The sequence below is a fragment of the Cyprinodon tularosa genome, unplaced genomic scaffold (genome assembly GCF_016077235.1).
Source record: "Cyprinodon tularosa strain WSP-4 unplaced genomic scaffold, ASM1607723v1 ctg387, whole genome shotgun sequence".
NCBI lineage: Eukaryota > Metazoa > Chordata > Actinopteri > Cyprinodontiformes > Cyprinodontidae > Cyprinodon > Cyprinodon tularosa.
Window position 1 is genome coordinate 21,726 of NW_024039104.1, and position 12,951 is coordinate 34,676.

The following is a 12,951-nucleotide window of genomic DNA, read 5'->3' on the forward strand; positions in this document are numbered from 1 at the left end:
ATATTTCTTTTAGTTTTTAAGATGTGTACTAGTTTTTGCAAACCTAAAATCCAATTTCTCATGGATATTTGAAGATTACCTAACACCAATAAAAAATAATTAAAACAGAAACCTTTGTGAACACTTTCATATGCAGTAGTGCTGATTTGACTTTATTATTGACTCCCTACAATAGAAGGGTACAGTAAGTCGCAAATATTAGGTACATTCTAATGTTTTTGGACATTGGCAAACAATGTCACACAGATACATCGAGTACATGGTCTATGATTATCACAATCCTGGCTTTTAGCCTCGTTTGACAAAAAAGAAAAAAGACATTTAAAGTGTACTGCTTAGGCAAAGGAGCTTTGAAGCACAGTATTCCACTTCCTTACCTTAAAGCGAAGAGTTTCCACAGCCGGTGATGATTACAAAATTAGTGTAGCTGTTTAACAGAACAGAAAATCTTAGATTGCTTCATATTTTCCATTTTTAGATGTGTCAGTTTTATTTCTTAAGAAGGACTTGGCGGTAGCTGAGACTGTCAAGTGTAACAATACCTGGTTGATGACCATAGCATGTGTTTGCTCGATGACCTGGCCTAAACTACTACCTACCAAATTTGAGAGAAAGATAAAAGAAACCAGATCCCACATTCAGTAAAGCTGAACAGATTAATAATAACAAATTGTGCTTTCTAAGGACCCAGGCAAAGCTACAGCTTGACTGTCTCAATGCCATATTTTAAAGATGTTTGAATTTACAGAAAAAGGAGTTTCAAACAGAGTCCTCAGTACATACACTGTAAAGGGCTGTTTTTCAATGCTATAATCATAAAAAAATTACCAAGATTAACTTAAAAGATATACATATTTTTTGATAATTAATCACTTTAATATCAAGGCAATATCAAGTTCAACTTGGAATTTATTAAATATATATAAGTAAATATATATTTTAACTTCCTTAGATGCATACTGGGTCAGTCACTAGATTTTACCAACGAAAATAAATACAAATTCAGATGCAGTTTTATGACTATCTTTAATGAATTTTTATTCCCTTTATTAGTATTATCATTATGTGAAATACCTGGTGGAGAGAGAAAGAAATAGAATAAATATAATGCATTTATCGGTGAATATGACCCCCAACTAAAGAGACCTAAGAAGAGCAGATATGCCTACCATAGCTTATTGTATGTGTGGGAGGACAAAACTGCATAGGAAACACAAACTCATTAAAGCTGATATTTATTTGGCATCATAAAAAAAGGAAAGCAAGAAAATCACAAATAATGCACAAGTGAAAGTAAAAAGGAGAGAGATGCTGATTGGATCATTTCCTTGTAGCCTCCATTTGAATTTAATTTTTATAAAAAAAATGTACAACCCCTTGCAATCAAGTCCTTAGATGTTTGACAAAGACAGAACACTATGTAAAAAACAACAACAAAAAAACCCGTTAAAACTCATTGAGGCTAAGGTCAAACAATCAAATGATATTGTGTACTGCATTTATCAACTAGTTAATGTTAACAATAACACATTTTATCAGAGCTTAACTAAGTAAATATGATTTTATTCCTTTTAATCCGCAAACCATAAATCCTCTTATAAAAGTGCACTGATTGTTTAAGCTACAGTCAATTATTTCATACTCTTGAATAGAATGTATTCAATGCAATTAAACCAAAGAGAAAACAGAAACACATTCTTATGAAAAAGTGTTGAGTTTAGTTAAGGATTTTGTACTAAATATGAAAGTTTAATGGAAGTAGTTTCTTAACAGGCGGCTTGTTGAGCAGAAAAACTTTTTCTTTTAGTTTTTCGGCTACATAAATAAATAAATATACAGTCTACTGTTTAAACTGCTTCATATTTAATGAACGATGACAACTAAAGAAACTTTGAACTATTTAAACAGTATAAGATCCTGATTTTTACAAGGCATATTTTTGTTTAAACAAAACAAAATTATATTGATTGTTCCTTTGACCTTTAGTACATCTTTCCTTGAACGTACAACACTACTATAAAGGATTAGAACACTAAACATGGAGTTTACATTTAGTATACACTATGTTACCACACACTGACAGAAAGACAGTGTCAGACACTGTGTAGTACAGAAGCCTTAATGTTGCCTTGAAGGCTCAGTACTTTTTGGTCAATGGATGGCAGGGGGTCTGAAAGGATCGCCCCTGCTGAGCATGACCCAATGCTTAACTTTATCAAAAAGAGAGATTGAAAGGGGCATAGTCATGTACCATGGCTATAAAAATCCCAAAATAAAAAGCTAAAGACATACACTGCAAAAACAATCCAGAAATAAGTAAAAAATGGCTTAAATTAAGTATATTTAGCCTTAATTTGAGCAGGTAAATAAGATGATTTGCCAATGGAATGAGTATTTTCACTCTTAAAATAAGATAGTTAGATAATATTTACTTGAAATAAGACGATAAAATAGTTTTTTCTTATTTTAAAAGGAAATTGTCTTGTTCCATTGGCAAAGTGTCTTACTTACCTCCTCAAATCAAGGAAAAACACACTTATTTTAAGAAAAAATAACTTATTGAGATTTCTATTTTTTGCAGTGGAATTCCTCCTCAAATAAAACATTGCCTGTACTGACTTTTTGAACCTTAAAAATTATTTTTTTTTACATTGTTGTGCACCATCTGCCAGCTGTTTGGAAAACTAAATTTTGAAACTTGGTTAATGGGGAAGATTGTACACATAACATGCCATACGTGTTTTTTTTCCATAGGAACAGTATTACTATAGTATTAGTAGATTGTGTACTCACATATCCATCAGCAGCTTTAGCTTGCACCTCAACAAACACAAATATTCATTTGTATTGGTAGTACTACCCATATCTATTCCCTGTTGCAATGTACTTTTCGTGCTTTTCACAGTTGATCTTGGACTCTATTTCTGTCTTCTTTTTTTTTTTTTTTCAGGTTCATTGCTTCTCCGATAAATAAAAACCATCTATTGCTTTTCCGTATTTCCTTATCATACCTCCTGTAACATGGTCTTGTTAGGCTAAATATCTGTAAAAGTGCTTTGTTTATGAAGAATTAAGGCAAAAACAATGTATTCAACAGAAATCAAATATGATTAGTTAACTGGATACCTTAGTTGAATAGGAAGAACTTTGTATACAACTATAGATTGAGATACTAATGTAGTCATTTTTAAGGTCATAGGCAAAAGAAGCAAAGAACCCAAACTTGTCGTGTTTAGGTTTTCAGACTCTGAATAGGAGCAATCACGGAGGCAATGATCTGTTAAAGGTTTTATTGAAGGTTTGTGGTAGTACAGAGAGGAGTCCGGCAGGCAGGGTAGTCAGGATACGGCTGGAAGAGGTTAGGTGACAGGTGAGCAACCGTTCGGTGCTGGTGGAAGAGTGAGGGATGTATGAGACTCACAGAGAGGACGGCTTGGCGTCTGTTTGGGAGGATGGTGTCCAGTGGTCCAGCCTATTGGTGCAGGTCCGGTTGGCGAGATCGGATGGTGGTGTCTGAGGGTGGACTGGCAGGTGCGCTCAGGCAGGAGGGCGTCTTAAGGTTCTGAGACCAGAAGCCTCACAGGTTCCTAGTGGGTGACTGAGTGGTTTCAGGGCTTGGGATCCTGGGTTCTAGGAGAAGGGAGCAGAGAGGACAGGGTTAGATTCTGGCAAAGCTTAGGTTCTAGGCTTGGTTCAGGATCAGTTGTACCAACGCTGAAGCATTAACGAACTGACGCCCTCCTCCTGGTTCCAGCTCCTTAAAAAGGGTGGAAATCAGCTGATGAGGAGCACCTGCCCGTCCAGCCCTGCAGAGAGAGAATAAAGGAAAAACAAAACCCCAGCCTGCACCCAGGACTGGGAGCATGACAGCACTACAATTGCACACAGTGACCCTGTGGGTATGAAATGGACTGAAAAGAGGGCACCTGATGGAAATGGGAGCTTTTTACATATTGACAGCAAGTTAAATGCCTAAAAGGAGCGATGCGTAGCTGGGATTAAAGCTGTATTTTTTACTGCCCGGCATGTAATTACTTTTTAATGAGCGAGGTATATTTGCTTTTAAATGTACTGTTAGTTTGATTAAAATATGCTTCAAGAAATGGAGAAAACTATTATATTAAGAGTCTTCATCTCCCTGAACCCTCCCAACATTCAAGGGTGTTTCTCATAGCTTTCATTACATCTAGCAGAATTAACATCAATCAGGCAGAGTGCTGAACCGAGTCCTATTAACACGCCCACACAGGCATACACAGTCACAGCAACACACAAAAACACGTACACTAACAGTCAGTGGCCTTGGGAAGTGATAAGATTGAATTGATGGTGACTCCAGAAATAGCATTGTGAGCATCATCACCTCCACCAGTTGGGTCTTATAACTCACACCCGCTCCCACCTCCGCCTGCTCAGCTTCTCTGTGTGTCTTTTTCCTTTCCCTGTCCGCTTATTCCTCACCCTCATTTTCACACACAATATCCTCTTGTCTCTTGGGACGGTGACTCAGAGACACACTGACTGCATAAATCTCAATTTGAACAGCTGAAGGAATAAGAGGGCGGCGAGGCTGAGAGAAATCCAATTAGATCATACTTTACATTAGAGTACTTTTTCGAGACATTTTTAAGGGCATGATGTAACTTTCTTTTATGGTAAAAAATGTTGAATGAAATAGGCAGTTGGAGAGTTTTTACTCACATGCCAAGTGACCTGAAACACACCTAATTGGTGATTAATGTCTGTATGTGTCTGTTGAGGTTATGTTGAGGACATGTAGGTTTTTTTTTAAAGAGGTCTTTTAGTTTCAATACAGTTTCCATTTCTTTCAACGGCAGTTTTCCCTCACTTTTTGTTGAAACCATTATTTCTTTGTTACATTAAATAGCCACCTAAAATAGTTTTGTGACGACAAGATATTGTAATGAAGCTACTTAGGAGGCTATTGCTGTTGCTTATTACAAGAAAGGTTAGCAAAGTAATTGAATCAATTTTAACACTAATAGGAGAACAAAGCAAGAATACAAGTTTACATATTTGGACTTGTCTTTTCCTTTTGAACCTTTTCATCAAATAAAAATTTCTTGGGTTCACTTTTAAATATCTGGTGTGCCCTAAGTATGATTTTTAAACCTTTAGTAAAAATTACTTTTAGAGGCACCATAATTTATTCTACTTTTTGTCTAGTCAGTTTGTAGAAGATTATCTTCACACCATCTACACATTTACTAATCTTATATCAAGATAATTTATGTATCAAATAAGATTTAAAAACCAAATCATAGACAAAGATAATAAAAATGAATTAATTCTTTAAAATCCTATTCATTCTTCGCATTAAATTCTTAACAGTTTAAAAACACCAGCCAATGTTTTTAAACTTAAAAATGCAAGAAAACAAAAATAAACTCTAAGAATGCATTAAATGGCTGTTAAAATTCTATGACCTGGCATGAACGAAAATCATTGCCCCAAATCTCACAAAAGAACTTCAATGATCAAGCAGTCAACCTGCTAAAATAAAACCAATCCAGTAATAAAAAAATGGAAATTTGTGTTTTTTATTTATTTATGAAGTTTATTTTTTCTGTAAGTGGAAAGCCATAATAATGAAAAAATACATAAATGAACATATGCATTTCACATTTCACATACAGCCTTAATACAAGATGTCAAACCAGACTGACTGTTTAAATTCATATGAGAGTTAATGAGGTGTAAATTCACTACAATGTTACCATCATCATCCTTATTATCATCATATTCATCAAATCTATATTTTCTACAGATTGGTTAATGAGATATGAAAGCACCTTAAGAGTTAAAAGGGATATTTAATATTAGAATTAATATGACTATAGCTTTTATTGGTTATAAACTTGTGTGTATAACTTAGTCAAAGGCTTTGAAAGACTCCTTAAATTACAAGCTATCTTTTTTTTGGAAAAACTAAGAAAACCTTAAAACATAGTTCTTTAATTTTCAGTCTTGTTGATTTTGAAGGGGCAACAAAAGCTTTTTTTGGTCTTTATTTGTCTTTAGCAGCATCCTCTTCTTTCTCTCTTCTTTTTGTTTCATCTTCAAAACTAGCTGAACTGTTTGTTTCCTGTTTTGCTTGAATTTCCACCTTTTCATTATCTACATTCACCACTTCATTAATCTTTTCTTCTTTTCCTGGTTTGTTGGGAGCCTCATCTTTAGCTTTTATCAGATTGTCCTCCTGGTTACTGTCCCTGCTGCTGCTAGTAATTCCGCTCCCTTCTCTTTTATCCGACTGAGTCTCACCAGGGATGTTCCTGTTTTCTGCCTCTTTTTGTCCCTCCCCAGTGTCTGCATCATTACTGTGGTCATTGGTGCTTTCCTCCCCATTACCACCAGCTTTCTCTTGCTTATCTTCATCTATATTAGTGTCTTGCTCTTTCTCAGCCTCAGAGGATGTAGTTAGACCTTCCTTTTGCTCTTTATTGTCCTGGGTCATATCACCAGCAGCACTACTAGTAGATCCTTGCTCCTCGCTATTAACCTCATTCTTACTCTCTTCGCTGACCTCCTCCTTCGCTTTTTTATTTCCCTCCACCTTCTCCTCATTTACTGTAGAACATTCACTTTCTTTGTCATCATTTGTTTCATTAGATGCCTTCTTTTCATCTACTTTTTCACCATTTTGCTCATCGGTTGCTTTCTCATCTACTTCTTCATTTTGCTCACTAGTTGCCTTATCATTTACCTTTTCACCATTTTGCTCATCAGTTGGTTTATCATCTACTTTTTCACCATTTTTCTCATCAGGTGGTTTCTCATCTAATATTTCAGCATTTTGCTCATCAGATGCCTTATTCTCTTCTACCTTTTCACCCTTTTGCACATCAGCTGCCTTCTCTTCAGTATTTTCATCATTTTGAACAGCTTCCTTCTTCCCCTCTTCTTCTTTTACAGCAGTTGTACTTTGGACCTCCTCCTTTTCATCTTTGCATGTGGACATATCTGTCTCAGAACAAGGATTCTCCTTGGTCTTTTCACTGTCCTCCAGTGAAGTCATCTCACCAACAGAATTCTTTAACACAGCAAAACAAGAATAACAAATGTCATTAGCACTCACAGCAGGAATCACAATATAAAATTACACTTTCAAAGGCATTGAAAGCACACGCATTAAAAATCAATGCTCAATATTTAATTATTTTCTTTTTAATGTAATAAACATAATTAGTCCATTTCTTTGCAAAAAGTGTTGTTGATTAGAATTTTCCCCTACAGCTGTGCAGGTTCATACCTCGTTGGCTCCCTGATCTTGGGAGGTTTTAGCCTCTGTGTTTTCACGGTCAGCCTGTCCTGCGTCATCTGGAGCGAGAGAGACAAAACATGCATGAGGCCAACTGTGCAGAAAGCTGAGTATACCTTGCCAGTACTGGGTTGGACACCTTTCCACCTTTAGAACTCACTCATGTTGTTCAAGTCAAATTGTGAAGGAAACACCACGCTAAGATTTTAGTCCACGTTAACATCAAAAACACACCATCAGTTCAATTCTGTTTATTTATATAGTGCCAATTTACAGCATATGTCATCTCAAGGCACTTTACAGACACAATTCAACCAGATCATACAATCAAATTGATTAGAAGTTGTCTATCTAACCTTTACTTTTTATTCTAAATATATTGGCCTCATATTTTTTAATATATGCATTTTGTTTCATCCCATTGAGAGACTGGTTTATTAGTATTGCATATTTCAACAACAAGACAACTTATGTGCTTTACTTAACAAAAACATGGGAAAATAAAGCAGTAAAAACATGTTTAATGCTTCAGTTAACAGTTTAAATTGAAAAGAACATTAGACAAAAAATGTCTGCAGTCAATAGATTGTAGCCACAAAGGAGGTACTGGTACAGTGCTAGAGGATGGGGAGATATTCTGTGCTATGTAAATCTATTTATCAACATCTATATTTATTTGAAAATAAGAATGGTACTTGAGAGGGGATGGGGGAAAGTGGACAATCCTCTATTTGTCACAACAAGGAATTTTTTCCCTCCCTTTATTTAATAAAACATAACCGGGCACAAAGCATAGTTTTAAGGTCACTCACAAACTGCAGTCCGCTTTTTTGAAAATGCAGCAACCAAACCGGCTTGCATGTCTTTACACCTGCGCAGTAATATTTGTAGATCACCTACTGTACAAGATGCCCCCTTATTTCACGGTCCATAAGAAAATTGCACTTGCAATTTAGTGCTCTTTATTTAGAATAATCTAAATAAAGGGTTTAAGTTTTATGGGGTTCCTTTAAATGGTGCGACTCTTGTTTGATTTTAATACAAAGTATATTTCCTTTTCATTACATTGATTAAAAAAGGTTTTTTCTAGGATTGTTCATATTTTTTGGCCAGTTAAATGCTGTTATGGTGCACAGATATCACGTTATTAAACATCTCGTTTACTTAATTGTTTAATTAGTTTAAACATAATAATCAGAACTGCATAAATACATTGCAATTGAGTCGACTCATCACAAAAAAATACAATAGATTAGATCAAAGTGCTTATGAAATTCTTAATACCTTTCATTAATCAATTAACTCATTATGTAATTCCTTATTTCATATTAAATATTCTATATTTGTACGTTTGCATCTAAAGTTCTGATAACTGGAAAGTCGTGTAATTTCATCAAAACTTTAGATAATAAAAAGTAACTGCATATTATTTTCACCTGGAAACTAGAAGGTTGCTTTGTTGGGAGAAGTAACAAATAACTATAACTAGTTACTTTTTCAAGTAAAAAGCACAACACTGGAGGTGAGCATGAAAACCTCTGGAAGATGTCTTATTGCCTGGTCATAGTGAAGAAGCTATTTAGCTGTGGAAACACAAAGTGGGGGAGTTTAATATTAGGATCAAATCATGTGCTACTACAGGCCCTTTTTCCCCAAAGAAAGCTGATATAAAAAGCAACAAGCAGGATATGGGGCTTAGTTAATGCAAACATTTACTGTAGGCTTTTAAATTATTCTCTGAATTCTGCACCTTAAACTTAGACCTATAAGATCGGGTGATATTTTTTCCTGTCTATAATCATCTAATTAGACTACAGACAGACTACAACACGCCCCCTGCCCCGGTGGATGAAGTTGATGCTGACTTCCTAAACGGACTAAATAACTTCTTTGGGAGGTTTGAGGCACTAAATCGCACTCCAGCAGTGAAGGCTGTCCCACATCAGGAAGAGGAGGTTCTCTGCCTTGACACAGCCGACGTGTGGAAGACTCTGAGGAGGGTCAACCCGCGGAAGGCCCCAGGTCCCGACAACATACCTGGGCGGGTGCTCAAGGAGTGTGCAGGTCAGCTAGCTGGTGTCCTCACGGACATTTTTAACACCTCGCTGGAGCAAGCCACAGTGCCAGCATGCTTCAAGTCTGCCTCCATCATCCCAGTGCCAAAGAAACCTCAAGTCACCTGCTACAACGACTACCGGCCCGTCGCACTGACTCCCATCATGATGAAGTGCTTTGAAAGGCTGGTAAAGGAACACATCGTCTCCAGTCTCCCCCCAACACTCGACCCGTTCCAGTTTGCCTACCGGCGAAACCGCTCCACTGAGGACGCCATCTCCTCTGCTCTTCACCTGAGCCTGGCCCACCTGGAGGAGAAGAACACCCACGTGCGGATGCTGTTCCTGGACTTCAGTTCAGCGTTTAACACCATCATCCCACAGCACCTGGTGGGAAAGCTGGAACATCTGGGCTTCAACACACCCCTTCGAAACTGGCTGCTGGACTTCCTCACCAACAGACCTCAGTCAGTCCGGGTCGGTCAGAACACCTCTGATGTCATCACCCTCAGCACGGGCTCCCCTCAGGGCTGCGTCCTGAGCCCCCTGCTGTTCACCCTGATGACATATGACTGCGTCCCCAGGTTCACCACCAATCACATCGTGAAGTTTGCGGACGACACCACGGTGGTGGGCCTCATCAGGGACGACAACGACCGGGACTACAGAGAGGAGGTGGAGCAGCTGGTGGACTGGTGCAGTGAAAACAGTCTGATCCTGAACGTGGAGAAGACGAAGGAGATCATCGTTGACTTCAGGAAAAACCGCCCCCACCATGCTCCACTGCTCATCAACAGCTCAGCTGTGGAGGTGGTCAGCAGCACAAAGTTCCTGGGGGTGCACATCACGGACAACCTCACCTGGACTGTAAACACTTCATCTCTAGTGAAGAGGGCACAGAAGGCTTGTACTTTCTGCGGAGGATGAGGAGAGCCCGCCTGCCCCCGCCCATCCTCACAACCTTCTACAGAAGCACCATAGAGAGCGTTCTGACCAGCTGTCTCTCTCTGTGGTGTGGAGGCTGCAGAGCTTCTGACTGGAAGAATGTGAGGAGGGTGGTGAGGACAGCGGAAGGAATCATTGGGGCTCCTCTTCCCTCCATTAAGGACATTTCATCACAGCGCTGTGTGTCCCGAGCCCGTAATATCATCAAAGACCCCTCACACCCCCACCATGGACTGTTCTCCCTGCTGCCCTCTGGAAAGAGGTTCCGCAGCATCCGCTGCAGATCCACCAGGTTGTGCAACAGCTTCTTCCCCACTGCCATCAGACTGTTGAACCTTTGATCCACAATCCGAACTCTGCACCTATTGCACATTATCGGGCATCAAATGCTGCTGAACTTTTAACTTTTAGCCCTTTAAATTGTTCATCTCATTGTATTTTTCAATAACGCATTTTTTGCACAAATGCCATTTTGCACTGAACCACTGCAACTTGCACACTGTCTCTTATCCTCTGCACTGTTCACACTTTGACCACTGCTGCACTTTTTGTATTTTTCTATAACTCGTGCCATTTGAAATATCAATGCAACGTTCATAAGCTGTATGTAACGCAATTTCGTTCTGTATGCACCCTGTGCATACAAAATGACAAATAAAGAAGTCTAAGTCTAAGTCTAAGTCTAATATTTTTGAACCCCTATGAAATGTAGCCTCAGTTTCATGTTTTTAGATCAGACAGTCAGGGACCGACAACCATTCTGTTTTAAAGAACAATTTCCCTTTATATTCATTATACTCTGGGCTCAGTTTGAACTTTGGTAAGATTTTTTCACCATATCTAGTTGGCTAATTGCACTGAATGCATTAGGCTGTTGAAATTGTTTTTAATACAAAATGTGTAAGAATAATAATAGAAGAGGTATGCCTAATAGAGCTACTGGTAAATAAGAAAAAAAAAATGTTTTCAACCTACTGAATATACAGCTCATATAATGATTGCTCCACCATAATACAAGATTTTAAAGCCTTTAACTGATCTTTAATAATGTTGCAAACAAAATGATTGGCACCATAAGAGTAAACTGCATAATTGAATTCTCTGAAATAAATAGCTTGTACAAATCAATACCAAGTTTAAACAATATTAAAGCAGTTTAACTAAGCACTCCAGTTGTTTAAAAAACAAGCCTATTATTTTGTTTAATTCTAAACTTGTTATTTTTATGCTCTATGCTTGGTATTTCTAAACCAGAGAAGTACATTTCCCAAGTTTCCAAAATTAATTACTTTCAGGCATCCATAAAATTCGTAAACAAGAGAGCTTTTGTTTACTCTCCAGCGAGATAATTGTAGTTACACTTACCATGCCTTTATTTATCAAATGTGCTTTTGGGCTTGAGTAAACACAGCACTAGGCTGACACCGTGTGGTCAATCAAATAAATGCATTTTGTTGAGTTAAACCAGTGGTTCTCAAACTTTTTCTGTCATTCCCCACTTTGGACAAGGGGGAATTTTCAAGCCCCGCCTGTCCCCATCGCCCCAACACAATGCTAATGAAATATTCAACAATCTTAAAATGTTCCAATTTTATTGAAGTAACAAGTAGTATCTAAATACAAATCTACATCAAATAACAGCAAGCTCAAAAATAAAGAAAATAAAAATGCAGCTGTGTCAAAATTTGTATCAAGCTCAAAGATAGAAAAAATTAAAGTGCCACTCTGCAATCTGTTAATAAAAGAAAAGAAGTGAAATCCATCTGGCAAGACAGGTCTATTTATCCCTGCATTAGTGGCTGCAATGAGCCTGTTTTGCATTGCAGTTTCTCAAAACGGGGTTGCAGGCTTGATACTGCCACTCTCAAGTCATGCTCAATGTTCTGCTGAGATCTGTATTTTGTTTTCATTGAAGCAGCAGCTGAAAAGCCCATCTCACAGAGATATGATGTGGCAAAGGGAAGAAGAATGCACACAGCTCTCTGCCCGATGAGTGGATACTCGCTCTCCACTCCTAACCAGAAACATGAACATGTGGCTGTGTGAATCAAACGCCGTTATTTATTTAAGATAAAATATTTCAAATTCAGTTATTTATGATCAACCTGCGCCGTCAATCCCGGCGCATGTGCGCTTTATTTGCAGTCTGGACGCAAAAGTTAAACATGCTGTGTCTCTGCTCTGACTGCAGCGCTGATAGGGACTCCTGCAATAGCTGGGGAGAACGGGGTTGGGACGGGGGAGGCGCCCCACGGCAGCACCTGCCGCTGGAGGACAAGAAAAGGAACGATACGTGCTTTCACGTAAGAGTCTCCAAAAGGCGCTAGATTTGTTTTTTTGAAAAAGAGTCGCTGGAGGGGTCTGAAATATAGCGACAAAGTCGCTGAGTTGGCAACACTGGGGCGCGAAAGTTTATTCTGTTACAAATAATATGCCGACGTCACGTCAATCATTATTTTGGCACTTCAGTTCCAGGTGAAATGTTTCTCATATCTAATGTTCTTTTAATTAGACTGCATGTAGGCTAGTAATGATTACTTTGTGGGTTTGATTGGTCTAAAAAGCGGCAACATACAGCTATAAGGACAGTTTGCTCTCACACATTCTACATTTATAGTCACACACACACACACACACACACCGGAACTTGGCGCGCCCCACCTGTCACGT

The 12,951-nt window shown here is 38.2% G+C and overlaps 1 protein-coding gene across 1 annotated transcript in view; it reads right to left on the reverse strand.

The window, feature by feature from the left end:
* Positions 1-5,564: 5,564 nt before the first annotated feature.
* Positions 5,565-12,951, reverse strand: part of LOC119791323 (doublecortin domain-containing protein 2-like) — a 43,875-nt gene continuing 36,488 nt past the window's right edge. Inside the window, exons 8-9 of the mRNA XM_038297366.1 lie at positions 7,274-7,341; positions 5,565-7,054 (exon numbers count right to left, since the gene is read on the reverse strand). Of these exons, the coding sequence (XP_038153294.1) occupies positions 6,029-7,054; positions 7,274-7,341 (1,094 nt within the window). The 3' untranslated portion in view covers positions 5,565-6,028. The remainder of the gene's footprint in view (positions 7,055-7,273; positions 7,342-12,951) is intronic.